The sequence below is a fragment of the Cupressus sempervirens genome, chromosome 10 (genome assembly GCF_028749045.1).
Source record: "Cupressus sempervirens isolate cs-2001-9-10 chromosome 10, ASM2874904v1, whole genome shotgun sequence".
In the NCBI taxonomy this organism is placed as follows: Eukaryota; Viridiplantae; Streptophyta; class Pinopsida; order Cupressales; family Cupressaceae; genus Cupressus; species Cupressus sempervirens.
The window spans coordinates 470,256,009-470,276,481 of NC_143127.1; the positions used below are offsets into that span (position 1 = coordinate 470,256,009).

Here is a 20,473-nt window from a genome sequence, read left to right on the forward strand (position 1 = left end):
AATTCTAGTTGGTATTCCAATTCTCAAAATGTGCAACCAAATAGAAGAAATGTTAGTCTCATTATGAATTCTTGGTGAACCAAACAGTCCCGAACCAGATTCCGAAAACCATAATTTGGATTCCAAATCCAGAATTCCAAATTCCATTTATCAAATCATATTCCAGCAACCTAACGAGACCTAAGGTACTCACATGTGCTCCATTGTCAACCATGAAAGACCACAGGCCTAAGAAATAGGAAAAAGGTAACAAAGTGTTTTTGAGCATCATCTCCTCCTTTCTTTCGGACTGCTTTCGCCACAACCTGTCTTTGGATGTAAAACCCAATTATCTCAATATTATTTATATGCTTTAAATATCTCCCATCATCATATTAATTCATAAATATTTGAATATGTATACAACATTTTTCTTTTTATGACTTTTCATAAGCCCTTAAAAAACTAAATCATTAAATTTGGAAATCTCTACCCTAAATCGTAATCTGCATTTCCATTTTCTCCAGCAGATACAAATCAACTTGGGACTGCTCTAAGGCTTGGAATTTACCGCTTTAACAAATTCAATATGGTTGGAGTTGTTTTACTCCTTGAAAAAATTTAGCTTGACCAACAAAATAATTTCTAATCTTGTAGCCATATGCACTGAATGTTGAATAGCCACAGAAAAAAACAGAATTTGACCCACTTGATAATATTTTAAGCTCAATTCCGTTGGCTAACATAAGGCTAAAGTGAAAATATTTACAAGGCATATACAATAAAGGACTGAAACAATAGAAAAATCTTATTTCTTGTCACCACACTTTAGATTCCCTTGTCCTTGACACAATTTAATAAAATGAAAGCTTTCATCTGATAATGTTGTGTACATTTATATACTATTTTCTCCAGAAAGAGTAACCGTCCAAATGCTTCATTCAAATATCTCTTGAGCTTCAATTATACTGTGCTGGCTGAAATTGAAGGCAATACATCAGGATTTTACATAGAAAATGAACTTAATTTGTGAAAATACTATGCATACTGGCTGCAACAACAGTATTGACACTTACTGTTCGTCTTTTGAGATATGGAAGTATCTCTCAGCATGTTGTCGTTGACCAATTAACTGAGCAAATCTTTCGTCATGAGTGATGACTATCAGTTGAAAATTTTCCTGGTTTTTCCTATCCTCCATTATTCTGAAAAGATTGCAACCCGTCAAGTTTCTTAGATAGCTAAAAAGTCGTCATTGGTTTCACTTATCTATAATACAACGTGATACAGTAATATATAGTATATCCTATATGAAAGTATTAAGCATGATCTTGTAGACATTAATCTAATCAAAAGCTTCATGTGTGGAACTAAATCACCTTAGGAGGGCAGCAGCAAGACTCTCTGCATTCGGTGCATCTAAATTTGTAGTTGGCTCATCAAGCGCCAATATTCCACAATTGAGGCAAAAAGTTTCTGCCAGTGCTAATCTGATTATAAGAGAAGCGAGTACCTGAACCCACATTACAAAATTGTTAAGAATCTCGAGAAAAATAAGAGAGCCAAGCATTTCTGTACTTCTGCACATATGATGACAAGATGTATATAGTATGCTGTGCCACACTAACCAATATGACCCTCAGATAAGCACTCAAAAGTCAAAACTGAATCTACTAATAGGATTTGAAAGCAATGTCCATTCTAAAATTAAAATAATAATATTAGTGTATTACTACTACCAGCAGCTCAAATATAACATAAAGACTAGAAAATATCTAACAAATAATGCATTGTCTACAAAAGAAAGTAATCAAGAAAAACATCAAGAGGATTTAATTGCACTTTATAGGATGAGTAATATATATATATATATATATATATATGTACCATAATTTCTTGACATCCTGAGTTTCCAGTGTGAATTCAGGTACAGGAATTTGAAATACATATTCCAAATGAAAAAACAAAAGGTACGGTTCATTTTGGGTGTCCAAACAAAAAAAAACCAAAATAGAAATATGTAGAGAGGTGCAGCCTGAAAAAAGGAATTAAATTCTAAATACTACATATCATCATATATAATATAAATATATATAAACAAAACCAGTACACTAAAAATTCAAAATACTACTTGCTTTAATGTCAATTAATCAAAGTTAACCATCGCGATAGATATCCGCTGTTAATTTTAAAATAATAATAGTGCTGATCAACGCTCAACATCATTGAAATCCCTGACATATTCTCCAAAGTGATTTACTAGTGAGTTTATCTTCAACAGAAAAAGTTGTCTGAACCCCATGCAAATTTTCAGAATATTGACATATACAAATTGATCTCGGATATCAATCCCGAACTGCAATTACTCATACCTTTATATAAGAAGATAATGAGATAGCAATGTACAGATCAGGGTATTGTATGACTGTCTAACAGCAGATTATCATTAGAATAACTTCATTGTTAAAAAGTGCACTTCAAAATGTGATACTTTGTGTTGCATATACTGACCAGAGTTCTTAGAGTCAGCCAAAATGGATTTATATTGGACCTGCCATAATGACCTGTGCTGGTAGGATCAATGCTTGAAAGGTGGCACTGATATGATGGTGCTTGAGACCAAAAAAACCCTAAGAAAATTTTAGATGAAATCAAATGGAAAATAATCATTTCTGTTGACCAGAAGACGCAACATGTGGCTTACTGAGCTTTCTCTATTAATAGCCATAGTAGCTTGCAGAAATTACTTACTGAGGTTCCCATCTCACTAGCTGTATTGGCTTGATGGAATTACGCACTGTGGTTTTTGTCAGTAACTGTAGGCTGGAATAAACAGCTCAGTACATTTTACAAATACAAATCTTATGTCCCTTTAATGAAAGAAAGAAAACATTGTTAGCAAAACTTAACAGGAAGATAATTTTCAAGTTAACTAAACTAAATTAACCAAAATGAGGCAGAGAGACTAGGTAAGGATGGATTCCACGAAAAGAGATACATTTATAAAATCAATTCTTCATATGTGTTTTGGATGGCTGATCGGCTTAGTATGTATATGTGTAAATGAGGCACAATGAAAAGATGCCAAACTTCAATCGATAATCAATACGATTGTTATGGATAATCATAGCTAATTGCAGATTACACATAGCAGTCGATATATGCCAAGTATCGATGGTAAATGAATATAACCTTCATGCGGAATTATTATTTTAGTCATAATAATCATTTATGACTAATATGAGTAATCAAATCGATTACTTGTAGTAATTATTAATCATTGTTTATGATGTCATTTCGGAATACTGTAGGCTGTATTATCAAGTCCATGAGTTGGCGGTAACACACGACCATGGAGAACAATGATCTCTATGCTGCCGTTCTCATATAGCTGAAAATGATACTTATTGCAGAGTGCCATGATACTTGCTCCTGAATGTCATGATGCTGGATGCCATGATGCTATGGTGCAGAATGCTATGGTGTATTGAAACCATGAGTGCATGATATGAGTGCATTTAGATATTGTATTAGGTTCCCTGTATTTGATATCGTGCATGGAACATTATATGATGTATGACTGCATGCATAGGATATGATTGACTTTTTGATTAATTATTATGTATGTAGGGATATTGTGATGCACCAACATGTATGATTATGCAGAATATGATAGTGATCTTAATGAAATGAATATAACTATTGTGCAGATGCAGGCAAGTATGTACAAGCCAAGGTATGGCTATTTATCCTTTCCCTTATCTTCATGTTTGTTACTGACTAAAATAATTGGATATGACAATCTCCCCTTCTTCAAAAATTCTTGCCACTTGCATTTGATTTTTCTGCTCTTATGGGTCTCTTCTTATTGTTCATGCAGATCAAAGGTGTTCCATCACTCTTAAGAATTACTTTGATCCTTGGACGAATCTTGCTCCCTGAGATTTGTAGAGATTTCTAGAGTTTCTAAGGATGTTGTTGAGGAGGTGTCATTGTCTTGGCTTAGAGTCCATAAAGGATGTGCTCCTTCCTTATTTAAAAGAAATTCTTTGTTTGGTCATATCATGCTTGAATGGTCTTATGTTTTTCATCATAGGTCATCCCTGTATTGGATCAGTATTCTCTAATTATAAGAAGTGGAACTGGGTGGAGTATGTGTAGTCTTCAAGTGGCAATTTGAGGGGGAGACAGTGTTGCAATACACAATCTCTCCATTGGCTAACTTGATGTTGTTTCATTGGAATTGTGGTAGATCATACTTTTCAACCCAGGCTTGATTGATAAAGTTATGAGTAGAGCAGCTATCTATGAGTACCTTTATGCATCTTCCATCAATGTGTCCCTGCAGTTGAAAGGTCTCTAGTGTGGGTCCCTCTAGGTTGGCTAAGGTTTCTTCCTCATCCGGATCCTCCTCGTTATTGCTTTTTTGTGTAGGTTGTCTATTGAATCCTTCCTCAATATGGAAGAAAAGATTGTTTTATATCATGTACTCTTTGAGCTTTTAGAGTGGATTCTATCTGACATTGTAGTTCTTACATCTTCCTTTTGTTCGGTAATGCATGGTTATGTTATTTTGATAGGGCTGCAAAGATATTTCATCCCCCCATCTTCTGTTTGTCCCTGTATCATTTCGAGGGTGATATGAATATGTTTTTGTGTCTTGTGAGGAGTCATTGCCCTTAGGTAGGTAAGATGGAATTTGTCTTGTGTGTGTTTCCTTTGGGTGGTAATTTAGTCCTTCATCCCTTCGGAAATCTGTAATTTTCTTGGTGCGTGACACTTGTAAGGATGTCGAAGATCTATTGTTAACTTTCCTCAATGCCTTTGTTGATCCTTGTGATGTTGTCTTCCCAATGAGGTGGTGGCTTTGTTTAGGGTTGGATTGCATTCGGATAAAATTTCATTCTCAGCTCGAAGTATTCGTTCAGGGTTAGTTCCCTTCCTTAGGTTGCTTCTCTCCATATCTTTTTTGAATTGATCTTGTAGGGTTAAAAAGCTGGCAGCTTGGTTGGTATTGGTAGAATTGGTAAAGGTCGGAATGTCAGATCTGGAGTTTATGCTTACTGATGGGAGGTGTTGGTACAAACGATGAAGGTTGGAATATCGACTCTGGACTACTTTCTTGTTGATTGGAAGGTGTCCCTTAGTGGAGGTTTAAGGGATGGTTGGGAAAGAGCTTTGATACCAATTGTAATGTCCCCTTTTGGATTATTTGGAAATTGTGTGAATTAATGAATGTAAGGTGCAGCTATGTGAATTATGAATACAAATTAATTAATTGTGAATATGGCTAGTAGTTCCAAATACTACAACAATGGACATGCACTAATGTACAACAATCAAAGGACATATATATTTCCATATGACTGGTAACTTCAAATGCCGCAGTGGAATACAACTGATAGTTTCAATACTATCACAATATAATTGATAATGCAGAGATAAATATATAAATGACTGCAATGCATGCTTGGCAATTTGTAAGCAATAATGAAATCAATATATATATATATATATATTGGCCGTTTCTGATTTAGCAATGTAATGGCATGCATATTACTCTATGAGCCATCTTTGATATTTGATTTGATATGTGCTGCAAGATACAAAATAGATACTTGGAAGAAGTATGTCTTCTCAAACATTCTGATATTAATTATACAAAAACTCTATACAGGAGTCCTCTCTATTAATACTATCACAATATAATTGATAATGCAGAGATAAATATATAAATGACTGCAATGCATGCTTGGCAATTTGTAAGCAATAATGAAATCAATATATATATATATAGGCCATTTGTGATTTAGCAATGTAATGGTATGCATATTACTCTATGAGCCATCTTTGATACTTGATTTGATATGTGCTGCAAGATACAAAATAAATACTTGGAAGAAGTATGTCTTCTCAAACATTCTGATATTAATTATACAAAAACTCTATACAGGAGCCCTCTCTGATATGTGTATAATATTCTATGCTTTTTGACTAGTGTCCTCTCTGACCTACAATTAATATACTTGCACTGAGATAGGCTGTGATAGCAACTATGCTCTTTATTAAGTTGGTTTCCACAAACAGAGATAGATTTATAAAATTAATTCTTTAGATATACTTTCTGATCAGCTTAGTATGTATATGTACTGAAGATGCACGATGAAAATGTTGGTCCTAAGTGATTAGATACTGAAAAGAGGGGTGAATCAGTAACCAGCCAAACAAACAACTTTTTCAACCTCTTTCAACTATTAACTGATAAACAATTTAATAGCACCAAATAAAAGCATCCATCACATAAAATCATTCACACATTTGACACAAATATTTAGGTTATGCAGGAACCCAACTTCGAAATTGCGGAGGGAATCAGTACCCACAAATAATTGTACTCTTTTGAAGTATGCCCTATGAGGAGTTACAAAGACATCCGCATTCTAAGGATGAAGACATCCCCAGGACAAGGGGAAAGGGATGGGGCATACCCGCACCACCACCCCTCAGCCACCAAGATGTCATGGCATCTCTAGAACGGCACTAAAAATTAATTTTTCAGAAAACTGCATGCTTTTAATTTCTATTCAAGCACGTCAATATTGAGAAAAACATGCTTCACAATAAAGAAGTCAAAGGCCATGCAAAACGAAAAATGTGCTTAATCGAGAGGGCACTACCCCTCAACCCTACTCTGTATCGCACTAGGAGGAGCATACACAAGGCAGCAGCCCTGAGACCCTAGAAGGGACATTACCTCTTGACCCCCACTAGGGGTTATTGTCCGCAAACCATCACTTTCGAAATCAAAAACAAAGAAAGAAATTGATGGGGAAATCTTGTCGAATCAAGTTATTGTTTTTTTACCCATGTCACTCAGTTTTAGTGATGACAAGTTTGCCTTGAAGGATGATTAGAGGCCATTGTTAACTGGATTTCACATTTTATACTTATTTTCATATCATGCTACACATTGTAATCATCTTTATGATATTTTTGATATAATAAAAATCTTTCATTTGCTGATTCAACAATTTTGTTTAGTATTCTAATTACTAATTCAATATTCAATGTTGAAAACTTCAATGTTCAACCCCCACCTGACCATTCCCTCATCCCCCAAAGTCAGTGTAGCACTATTCAGTTTCCATTTTGATAAATATAAATGTCATATTCATATAGTTTAACTATTTTGAATGAGGCCGAAATGGTTGTAAAACAGAAAGCATATGTCACCCATGAGGGGTTAAGCCTTGTGGATTGGAAAACATATGTATTCTCAAAACCTTGGTGGAGGGAGGTAGTTTGCATAATCTTATCAAGCACCCCATGCACTGGGTTGTAGGCCTCACAGACAAGGGAGCTGATTTTGTCTACCCATGCTCACACAATACAAGGATAACTATCCTTGAGATTGCAGTTTGCAAAGTTTCTAGCAAATTCCTAATATGGCTACCATAGGAATATGCTTTAGCCTTTGGAAGAGTATCGATGCTATAGCTTATGTATGGATTTATATGTTACTGGATTCTTAATCCTTATGAAATGGTTGTCATCATGGATTACATTTAAAATACTGATTAACACAATTTCAAAACCTAAACCTATTCATATTGTTAATTAACACAGAACACTAAGTTGTAGGACATACGTCTTCTCTATTATGGGATAAGGCCTATTACCACTTTTTGCATAGACTGATTGTTCTAGCAACTCATAATACTGTAATAAACCTGCTGGGTATGGTTTTTTTCCTTAGTTACCAGTTTGAGTTCGGTTCGAAATACGGGTTCGAAGAACCAGTTTGCTGGTACGGCAAAATTTTGGATAGGGTTTTGAGTTCGTTTGTACAAAAAAATGTAAAAATTATAAAATATTATATATATGCATATTTATGAAGCCTAGAAACATATAGTATCATAAAATCATATGATGCAAACTAAGTTAATCATTTAAACAACAAAAACACCATAGGCATAAACTTTAAACACGTAAGTTGTAATCATAGCATCATGAATAAAGATCATACCATCAAATATTTCAATTTTCAAGTTCAACATCAGAGATTCAAAACATTATAACTTAAAAGTAAATCATCATCCATGGATCATAACAGCAAGTTCAAGTATCATTGTTTCAACTTCAAGTCGAGTAATCATAATGTATAAAATTTAAATATTCATCTTCATCTCCTTCTTCTCCTTCTTCTCATAGTTCTTCCGCATTAGTTGACTCAGCTATAGAGCTAAGGGCAATGGGATCAGCACCAACAACAATAGTGTGGGCATCAAAATCTTCAAAGTCTTCAATTGTAAGCCAAGAAGTAGAAATATCCAAGTTCGTCAACTCTATATCTACATCCCACTCTTTGTCTCCCCTTCTTTGTATTCTTTAGTCTTGTGCGAGAGGAGACGCAAGTTGTAATGCACATACACCAAGTTTTCCGCTCTTTTTGATTGCAACCTATTGCACTTCACTGAATGGATGAAAGAATATGTGCTCCAATTTCTCTCTGAAGTGGATGAACTAGAAATCTATGAAGACATGACATGTAAACAATTAAAATTATGTAACTTGAATCTTAGAATTTTTAACAATTTTTTTAGACAAAGGACTTGGGAAACTAATAACCATTTTTTTTAAATTGAACTTACTTGTGATATCACTTTGATTACAAGGGGCTACAACCTTTGAAATCTTTGGCCATGGAGGTACCACCCACTATGAGCATCCTTCCTAAACTCTTCGTTATTTAAATTTTTTGCTTCCACAAACTGTATGAACTCATTTGCAATCAAATCTCGCACTTCATCATCAGGAAAGAGTCTTTCAAATGCTGCCTTGTATTCATCAAACACTTCTATGTCTTTATAGGGTGGTAGCCTACTCGGTAGATCAGTATATTGGGTGCTATAGTATTTGGGTGTCAATGCTTAGATAAGCAAATGTAGAGGAGTAGTCATTTTGTTCCATCTGAGGATCTTGATCCTTTCATTTACAATTTGCTTGATCTTCTCAAGCATTGAGTCTATGCCATCATAGATCTCTCCAAGGCAAAGCCTATCCATGTCTGCATGCCTAAGCATGATCATAATGGGTGCGGTGAGATTCCACATGTTCCCACCAATTTTCATCCAATATCCTCCTTATTGTGGTTGCCCTCTCAATATTGCTTTACAACCATATAGCGCAATTGTTGTTGGTTAACATATCGGTAAGTGCCTCTTTCACTTGCATAAGTCATCTCAAGACAATTACATTTGATGAAAACGTGTCACAGCAACCTTTAACATAAAATAGAGCAAAAACAATACAAATTGTTGGATACATACTTGGTAAAAGAATATACATCATTACATAATCAAAAAATTAGAAATTGTAAGATACTCTTTTTTTTTTTAAATTAACTAACTTGAGTTCAAGTTTACTTACCTTCAACAACTCCAAACATGAGAACATTCTAAACATCCCTCGAGTCATGTGGTGGTTTGTGATGAACATCTGGACGTCCTTAGCTTTTGCATACATCTCCTTGATCCACTGAATACTCTTCCCAATCTTTTGTAGCATAAGATTGAATGAATGAATTGCACAAGGTGTCTAAAAAATATGGTGGTACCTCTCTTCAACCAACAAATCAGTAGCTCTCCAATTCTGTGTTGTCCTTTTATGACTTGGACAATGTTTCTTGCACCCAATTGTTCAATGGCCTCAATTAGGATATTAGCAATGAATGGCTCATCTTTTACATGCCCCTCACAATCCACTGCTTTCAAAAATATTGCCCCTTTAGGGGGCACCGCCAAAACATTGATCAATGGACGATTTCTAGCATCTTCCCACCCGCTTGAAACAATTGTTACCCCTATCTTAATCCACAAATCCTTGATGGGCTTCAATTGGTCATCAATCAACTTGACCTCGTCATCCAACAAGGTGGTTCGTACTCTCTCAAAGCTGGGACCTGAATACCCTGCAGGTGCTTTATTAGCACTTCTCAACATCTGCTTGAAATATGGAGAGCGAACAAGATTAAAAGACAGCCCACTTCCATACAAGCATCTTGCCGCATCAATGTCGACAATTTCCCTCTGATTTTGAAATGCAGTTTCAAGTGGTCTCTTTCTTTTGTGTCAAATGGGTGCTTCATTTTGAGAATCAGGAGCAACTTAGGTAGTATAGAAGGGGTGATTTTCTATCACAACATCTGGGATGGATTTCATTCCTTTTGTTCTTTTCTTACTCTTATTGCCATCAATGGCATTTTGTCTAAGTTCCTCTCTCTCTTCAGCTTGCTCATGCTCTTCAATATAATTTAATACTACTAAGTTTGGCACAGCTGCATTTTTTTTCCTAGACACTTCTTCACGCCTCTACCAAGGTATCCATACAAATGACCCACCACATGATAATATGAACTATTTCTTTCTACATCACAACCTGGACATTTCCAACAGAAGCCACCACCCCCTAGAAGAGGTTCTAGAATATCCACATACTTCCACAAAGGAGAATCAGATGGGGGTTCTTTTCTTTGTGGGATATTGGCATTGCCTAGTGAGGAAGATGTAGATCCCTTTAAAGCTCCTTTTCCTATGATAAGAAATTGTCTACATATTGATATTATTATTGAGAATAAATTTTAAAACTCTAGCCTTTAATATTTATGAAACATTGAAACAAAAGCAAAATAGAACAAGAACTTACCTCTTCCTAACATTGTAAGCTTGCAAAGATGTAGCAATGAGATGCAAACACTTCAATAGAGCTAACAATCTATTCTTCCAACTCCACCTTGCACAAACTTATTTTGCTCAATCACCTATTTGCTCACAAAATCACCTATTTGCACACCACAAATGATGTTAGAAGCCAAAATAACCTACTTAAATTCACTTTTTAGGGCAACCGGACCTCAAACATATTAAATTTGTTATAAAAATTGGCTTGAAAGTAGGCCAACAGCGGAAGTTTGTCCCAAATTTGTCACAGGTTCGATCTAGGCAGCACAAATTCGCCTGCGTTCGAATTCTGGGCTGCGGGGTCAAACCAGCCCAGGGAAATTCGAACCCTGGTCACTGGACCCGAATCTCGAACCGGTTCGAACCCAGGCAGGGTTCTTGGGCCAATATGGCAAACCCGGGTAACTAAGTTTTTTTCTGAGGTTTTTTGGAATAAATAGTTACAAATATGAAACTTGAAATGAAAGTGCAGAATAATGTGCACACAATATTAATTCGCTGAATTATCTAAATGTCAATATTTACAAGTTAAATATGTATGCAATGCATATATTTCAACTGCAACGAACCTGGAACTGATTATAGATAACTCTGATTAAATCTGGAGGATTGCAGATATCTGATGTAGCTATTTCCTTGATGTGGTGACCCAAAATGTGCAGCATCAGCACTTTTACATCTGAGCCAAGCCTTCCCCTGACAATGTAGGCTCACAAAATCTAAGTCAGTGCCAAAAAATAGTGATGCCATCTTATAAAACTCTTATAGTGGTTCGCCACTTTTATCAAAAACACTGCAGCAACCTCGAAGTACAGACACAAGCTCTTCCTGGGCTGCGATTTGGTCATAAACACTACCTGCTGGCTCTGCAAACAACTCCTGTACCTAAATGCTAAACTCTGACACCTTTTGACCGTGTAAAGCTCATGCATAACCTCCAGCTGAGGTTAGAGTATGCACAATTTGCTGGCTAACACAATACTAATTCAAAGTGTGATTTATCTATAAGAGTTTACAATTCCCCAATCAACAGTAGTTTTATACCCTTCCTTCAAGAAACACAATATTCACCATAAAATATGCATGCAGAATGAGGCTGGTTTGGTTTTCTTCCTTGCTTTTATAACTCATACTTGCCTAAAATGACCAGCTTCAACATTACTCATCACATGAATTTAAGTTCATATATTTGGTTTTCATTGCAAACTTTTGAACTGTGACAAATAAATAGCATTTTCCCTCCCTTACTTAGGCATCCAAGTCAACTACATCTAATAATAATTAATGCACTTTCAACACTTTATAAGAAGCTTTAAATGTAATTATTAATTAAGTAAAACTTAATGATTACCAATCAAATATATGGCTTTTAAATCCCATTAATGATCCATATAAAATCAACGTGCTCTCTAACAAAACCTGATGCCTGGATGGCATGCCTAAATTAGCTACTGGCTCACAACTGACTTATTATAAATAATAAGTTCAAACTAGAAGCTTTGTTGATGCTCCACAACTCCATACAACTACCAACTATTCAAGTGCCCTGCTCGGAATTGTAGCTCTGACTTTCCTGTAATAGCACTTACTATAGATAGTAAGTTTCCCAATTTAACTCCAACGAAGAGCAACCTTACCCATCCCTAACCATTGGAGTGGAAATATAATCTCTAAGTTGACCAATCAGACTTCTAACAAACTAATTAGCCTTCAAAGGTCACTGATAGGCTAATCCTCACTACAACCCAATGTGAGAAAAAATGGGGATATTATAAACACAAACGCCCCTTCAACCAATAATATCATATCGTCCTATACACATGACTTTTATATATTCATACAACAAACCATAAAGAAAACACTAACAAACCTAATGATACAATATTCCACAATGAGAACATGGTTATACTGAGGGTGGGGTAAGTCAGTATAAGAAATTTTATCAATTTCATCGTTATCAATCACAATAACATCATTACTTAATTTCAACAATCATGCACATGACGAGTACAAATAAACACAATATTTGCTTGGAAAACCTTCAGAGAGTAAACCATGGAAAATTACTTGCTTAGATACTAATCTTTTACAAAAAAATTAGGTCCCACCCTAGTAGAGGCACCAAACCCCAATTCAATTCTTCGGTATTTTCCCACTAAAGGCACCAACCCATGAGCACTAGTGCACTAGAGGTAGCTGTTGGTTCCCAAAACCGCAGGTTGGAATCCTACGAGCCTTGCCTGCTCAATGCTGGGATATCCAACTGGTTAAGGCCAACTTTACGGAACTGAACAACACGGTCCGAGTTCCCTGCACTTCCGGCTCTGCAAGACCGAGGCGGGTCTACATAATCCTGGACGAAATGCTTAGATCCAAGATGCTTAAAACAGATCGATTAGAACACAAATACAATAAAAGTTTCCCAAATGGCAAGAACTATAGGAAAACTTTAAACTTGCAATTTCTTAACTGAGAACAAAAGTAAATGATGGAAATAATGTTTAGATAAAAAATAAATATAGATTAATGCAACAGATGAATATATTAATTCCTCAAAGGGAAAGAAATGAAACAATTGCTGGCATATGGATTATGAATCAAGAGTAAAGGACCAATGCCTAATTAAATGGGCAATCAGAGTCAACATTATAAGCTAAGACATACAACTTTATAAAGTTCAATATATTAAACTCTAAACAATTTTAATAATTCAAATGCGATGGATCAATTATGTAAATGCAATTTTAAATGACTCTAAAATGCACTTTAACTCCTGTGGAGACAAATTAGACATAAATACGGAAACAATAAAATATTTCACAATATTTACATTTATCAAATTTAAAATGCAATAATGATCCAATCCACTTATTCGAATATTAAAATATTTATAGAAAATAAATTTAAAAACATTTACAAAGGACACAACTTAAGAATAATTTAAAACTCCGAAATTAAAATAAATAAATTTGCCGGAAATAAAATCACAATAAAGACACTCCTTACAGATGATCTATTTACTGCGAATTTATCCAGAATCGCATATGAATTTACTCCGTAATTCAACCCACAGGCTTAGCTCAAAAACTTCATTTCTCCACCAATAAAATAATATAATATATCATCGTGCATAGGCAGGCAAAAAAAATTTAAAATATGAATAATGAATAATGTATTGTCTCTTTGGTTCGGCTTTTACATCTCATATTTATAATAGGTGAAGAGTCACGACCTGAAAAGTTGTGTCTTTATGAAAAATCATATTTTAACAACATACCCTCTCAAAACTAATGACTAACTATTGCAGTGACTTTAATATAATTGGATTTTATCATGCTGGGCGATTTATAACTTTATGTATAATTTTCCCAGGTAGTGGCCTTTAGAAACGTTTTGAATATTTTGCACCATCATCCGCAAGAATCTTCTTTTCCATATCTGCAATGGCTTCACCTTTGGACTTCACACTCTGCCTCCCGTGAGCATTCCTTGTTTGGACGTGCACACTCCTCTTCATTCACGCACAGGCAGATCCTTTCACCCTCCACGTAAGAGTTCAGAACTGTCGGCCCTCCTCCGGCTATGAGACCATCCACGGGTGAACTTCCATGTGCTTCTGATGGCCAATTCGATGAGTTTCCTGAACGGACGACACGTGGAATGCAGAGCAATATTGGAACAAGTATCCTTGTTGCAAGAAGGTGAGGGCTTTATCCTCAGGCCTGACTTCTTCATTCGCATGGACCATACCCTTCATCGCTTTGACAGCCGGGTTCGAATTCCGCACTTCAATGGTGATTTTTCTTCCTGCAAACAACATAACTCAATATTAGAAATCCATTACTGGCGACAAATAACATGCTTCATACGCTCTGAGGGCCCTGCCACATGTCTTTTTTGCTGACATATGAAACTGGTACTTTTCCATCTTTGACTGAGATAGCATTTTGGAATCTGTGGAAGAGCATTGTCTCCCAATTGAGTTTCTGAAGCTAACAAGGCAAACCAAACAGGATTATTTCTTCTTTCATATTTTATAGAAGAATCATTTTCCAAAGCTACATTTCTTTATTTCCTTGATATGGACATTCTCTCTGGAGCTGTAGCATGCAATTTCTGGGATATCTCTGAATTCATACCAGGATGAACCCTGCCTGACTCCTTCTTTCTAGCTACATTTACTTGACCTAGACCTCTCTTCTTAATTCCATTTGTGTGCTTCATGCTTCGATACTTATTAGCTTCTTCTGTTTTGATATCAGGCAAGCCTAGCAAAGGAGGCTAGAGATCTCTGTCCTGTTTGCTGCCACTGCAAGACATGCTAGTGGTTCACTCATTTTATTTGTTCAAAGTTTTCCAAACTGATGATGACTTTACACAGGTGTCTTTGTATCACACTCCACAATTATTTTCAATTGAATTGCTGCTAAAAATGACCACATCTTCTTTGTAGAAATTGCATCCTTCGAAGTGGCTGCTAGGCTTAAACCCCATTTCTGCTAGGATATTATACCATAAATTCTTTTTCAGAGAAGAATTTGTCTTTAAAAAATATTATTAATATTGCACCTGTTGTACGCATTTTAATACATTCCAAGCTCTAAAGGCATGTTCATTCTGAGAGACCCAACCATATTTCGATTAAGATTTTATTGGGATGATCAAATCAAACTGACTCCAGACTAACTTTGCTAATATACCATTATTCATGCTCACACAGTACCATTTATATTCAATGCAGTCCATATACATGATTTGGCAATTTTGGACCTATACGCTGACATGTAAATTTCATCAGACCTTTACAAATATATTTCTATTTTACATCCGAATAAAATGAACTCAAGCGCTCACAACCAACACCTTAATTGTGACCTAAGATGAGGTCCCTGATAAGTCTGAAAATTGAGTCCAGTTGTTTTATTGCTGATTGGGCTTTTAGAACAACAAATCTATCATTTCACAAACATTGTATCAGACCAATACCACCAGTTAAAATAGGAACATCAGACCTTCATTGCGCTCTAAATCTGCCTATACATTTGCTATCACTTCTGCTGGCAATCCTTCTTCATTCATGTTTGTTATTTCACTTCATAATCTTTCCTAATTATATGGGCATCATCATAGATGAGTATATCAGGTCCATTCAGTAAAACTTCACAAATATCATCATGCAACAGCCCTGCTCATGATTGAAGCATAATTTTCGAATACAAGTAGTGAATAAGATAAAAAATCTTCTCACGCCCATGGTGCTTCGGATTCTAAAATTTTCCAAAATTTTAGAAATTTTAGAGCTCCATCAGTACCAACGCCTCATTTAAATTGTATTCACAAGAGCTGTAACTCTTCTTCAGTCTGCTCTATTCCAATCTGTTATAAGCTGATCATTAAAGTCCCACAATCTGATCACAATCTTCTCATAAAAAATTGCTACAAACCCTTTATAATCTTCATTTGTTCACACTCTCATTTATGTACTCATAAATCTGCTTTATGTTCTGCTCTAAGTCTTCAGAAACTCTTCAAAAATCTGTTGAAACCATTGTCATCAAATCTGTCCATAAATTCTGCAGACTTGCTTCAAAGGTGTTCATAAATCTGCTCAAACCATTTTCCTATATCTGCTCACTTATTCTTCATATATTTATATTTTGTCTCCACAAAATTTATCATTTTCACATGATATTAAATTTGACAAAAATTCACTTCACACACTTCTTACTCATCTTTTTTTATAATACTCCAATACACCTTTTCATCTAGAGAAGTAACCCTTTGTTTACCGTACTGGTAAAGAAACCACCGCATACGGGCAATGGAACAGAATAGCAGAATTATATTCGCATATGCCAGAACATACATTATGCTTGATAAGATCCGCAATAGTAGATGATTGATGATTTACAATGATCCCAGACGGGATATAAATACTACTGCCGAACCTTCCCGAAGGGTTTCGTCGGCTACAACATTACATCCGCTACAAACTATTTACCCGTCGGCTACAAAATACAAACACTGCCGACAGTCAATCCGTCGGCTACAGAAACACCGCCGGAACCATCCAGTCGGCTGACACCATCCCCCCCAAAAAGAAAAGTCGTCTCCGGACGACAATTACAAAATATTTGAGACAAATTAACAAACAAAATACATTATCAGAGTGACTACAATAAGAACAATCTGCTTCTGTCACATGACTTCCACATTCATCCTGTTACATCTGTAGCCTCTGCTAACACAATACTTTCTCCTCAAGCTGACCTTGATAGCCACCTGTGCTGCTTTCTCTGTTCTCAATTCCTCGGTACCCTGAGCCAAGTGTCGCTGCACTGCCTCCAACTGGATGATCAGCTCCTCCCGAGCTCTCTATGCATCCACCAAGACAGCCTCACGGCCAACACCTGCTCCCACTGCCTCTGGTACACAAAAAGTCCATGCCTGCAACAACTTCAACTCTTTTCAACTGGTCAAACTCCCACAACTGATATCCACAACGACTGGGGGTCCAGGGGGCAACGCCCCCGGCAGGGTGGAGGGATGGCGCCCCCGCGGGGTCCTGGGGCAGCGCCCCGAGTGCGCTCCCTGTCGCAGTACAGGGCGAGGTCGAGGGGCAACGCCCCTCGCCGCCAAGACCAAATTAGCACTTCGCAACCCACGCAGAAATGCACGGAACACACCATTTCTATCATTTTCTGTCGATTCTGTACTCTTTCTGGCAACCACGGATGCGTCCCCTTTCCTTTGGCATCATCTGTAACTCATTCTGAACAATTTGATTCTGTCGTCGATTTTTTTTTTTTTTTTTTTTTTTTTAGAAAACCCTGCACACCCATCTTCTACACAAACTCAACAATCTCTCCTTCGCAAATGAGAAACAAAATTCCAACAATCTTTCACTGAAACCACTCCTCTGGCAATGAGAAGCTCAACAATTCTTCCGGCAATGAAAACAGACAGATAGATCACGTTGCGGAAGACCTCCTGTGGGACAATCCGCAGACATCTGCCACAAGACAGTCCGCAGACAGCTACCTGCGGGACATGTCCGCGAGAGCCAACCACGGGACAGTCCGCGGACCTCTGTCGCAAGACTACCCGCGGGAGCCACTTGCGGAACAATCTACGGGCCTCTGCCACGGGACAGTCCGCGGACCTCTACCACAGGACATGTCCGCGAACACCTGCATCTGCCCGCGGGACTATTATATTACTAACTTCTTCTTTTGTTTTTTTTTTTCCATTTTTTCTTTTTCTTCTTTTCTTTTTTCTTTTTTTTTTTTTTAAAAATTTTTTTCTTTTTCTTTTTCTTTTTTTTAAATTTTTTTTTTTTTTTCAAAAAATATACAAAGCACCTCAACTTTGCCTCTGACCGTCGCCATTCAACAACGACGAGGGAGTCCCCTTTTGCGACAACGACAGTCTTCTTGGCACCATATATTTTGAATTTGGATCCGTTGACTGCCGGAGGTACCTTCTGCCCGTCCAAAGTTGATAATCTGATCGCTCCATTGTCGCCGACCTTTCGAATCTGATATGGTCCAACCCATCCGGCCTTAACCTTTTCCACTTTGATTTCATTCCGACCGTTGTACGCCTTACGTCTATTCTGTGCCACCTCTGTCGCCCATTGTGCCTGCGGTCGTCACGCAACTGGATTATTTCCTTGCTGTAAGTGCCCTTCCACTAATTTTATGCTGCGGTATAACCATTTCTTTCCGCGCAGTCCATTCACCATGTACCGGACAATGGGATCTTTCGTTTTTCTGTGTTTAGACTGTATGTTCTTCCCCTCAGCTTCAGCCATGGCAACTTTTCCTTCTTCCGCTTCCTTGCATTCCTCCGAACATTCATTTTCCTGTGTTTTTTCACGTTCGTCGACCGTTAACATATTGCAACTCGGAAACAGTTTGTAGTCTTCTATCTGCCAATGGAACAGGCCATTCACCGAGTCCAGGTCGTCATCATTCGATCCTCCGTCAAGTCTCAATACTCCTCCTTCGTCTGGTTCCATTCTCCTCTTTGCTTCGTCATCACTTTTGCCGTGACTTTCTGAATCTGACGATGTTGCCTCCTCACCGACCATTTGTGTATGCAGGTCAATTGTGAATCTTTTGCCTCCGCGCTCCATTGATAGGGTATTTCGTTTCCAATCATGTTTTACTTTTGCTTGCACCAACCAATCCTGTCCCAGAATAGCATCATATCCTTTTCTTTTTAATGGAATGACCACAAAATCCAATAAAAATGGTTGCGTACCAATTGTTACCGGTTGCGCTTTCAAGATGCCCAACGGTTTGATTCCATGTTGGTCTGCCGTGAGCAACTGAAATGCAGGTGGCCACAATGTTGGCTTTCCCAACTTCTTCCAAGTATCCTCCGGCAACACATTCATGCCGGACCCTCCGTCGACAATTGTGTCTGTCAAAACATTTCCCAAAATCCCCATCTCGACGACCGTCGGGTGCCATCCGAATGTGAGTGCTAGCAACATTGGGTTTGTTGTCATCACTTCCCTACTATCCCTTCCTGTGTCCTCCGGTGCTTTCGAAAACGGTGTATGATTCAGAATGGTCGTCCATAACTGAGGCATTGTGAGAAGGAGGTCACTTATCTTGACCGGTATCTAAGTTTGTAAGATCTGTCGTACACTGTTGTGTTCTGCAAAATTCCTTGCCAAGGTGCCGATGATGTCCTTCAACTGAGATGTCCCCGCCGATGATGCCTTTGCAATTTCCGCCTGCGCTTCCACCAATTTCCTCTTTTCCTCTGCTTGCCTCTGTGTAATTGCCAGAACCTCCTCTACATCCGTGCCGACAGTGATCAAGTTTACTCCAGACTTTGGACACTTGGAATCTTCGTGATCGTCAGGTCCACACCATCTAGATAATAATTTCGATGTGTTTGCCGTTGTACAATGCCGCGCAAAATGACCCCACAAATTACATGCTCGGCATTGAACAATCGGCCGTCCGTTTGCATCATACTGGGTTCGACTTCGGCTCCCATTATTATTGTTATTGTTCGCATTGTTATTTTGCCCTCTGTTATTATTCCTATACCCTCCGGATGTGGCACCTGCGCTATTCGTATTTCCGCTACTGCCCGACGAGGAAGCCTCCTGTGTGAGAAACACCTACGGAGATCCTCTTGTCTTCATGTTAAAGGGGCACTCTTTTGTCGAATGGCCCATGATCTGACAAATGTCACAGAATTGGTTCTTTGGACAGGATCCTTTAGTATGACCGTCGGTCTTGCACTCTGTGCACCATAGCTCATTGCTTTTTGGCTCCTTCTGCATGTTTTTAAATTCCTTCATCATGCGGACCATATCCTTCTGTAGGGCACGAACCTTCTTGCCACTGCCTTCATCGTCGCTACTATCATCTCTGACAGGCTCGTCGTCATCAGAATCAGAAGAGCTAGTTTTCTTCTTTTTTGTCTTCTGCTCACTTTCAAGGTCCAGTGCTTTGTTATACGCGTCCACATATGACGACGCTGGCACAATTTTCATTTTCCTTTGCAATTTCGAGCGTAGGCCGTCCACAAACCATCTTTTCTGCAATCCGTCCGCCGGCTTGCTTTCCATTTTGTTTATTAAGTCTTTTAATCTCCTAGCGTAGACACGAACAGTTTCGTGCTTCACCTGTTTGGTATTGAAAATCTCTGCTATGATCTAATTATCATCCCGCAAGAGTTTAAATTCCGCCAGGAACTCCTTTTTAATGTTATCCCAGCTATTAAGTTTT

At 37.5% G+C, this 20,473-nt stretch overlaps 1 protein-coding gene across 1 annotated transcript in view; it reads right to left on the bottom strand.

The window, feature by feature from the left end:
* Window positions 1–510: 510 nt before the first annotated feature.
* Window positions 511–20,473, bottom strand: part of RAD50 (DNA repair-recombination protein (RAD50)) — a 236,507-nt gene continuing 216,544 nt past the window's right edge. Inside the window, exons 26-28 of the mRNA XM_089806593.1 lie at window positions 1,359–1,492; window positions 1,056–1,184; window positions 511–956 (exon numbers count right to left, since the gene is read on the bottom strand). Of these exons, the coding sequence (XP_089662719.1) occupies window positions 917–956; window positions 1,056–1,184; window positions 1,359–1,492 (303 nt within the window). The 3' untranslated portion in view covers window positions 511–916. The remainder of the gene's footprint in view (window positions 957–1,055; window positions 1,185–1,358; window positions 1,493–20,473) is intronic.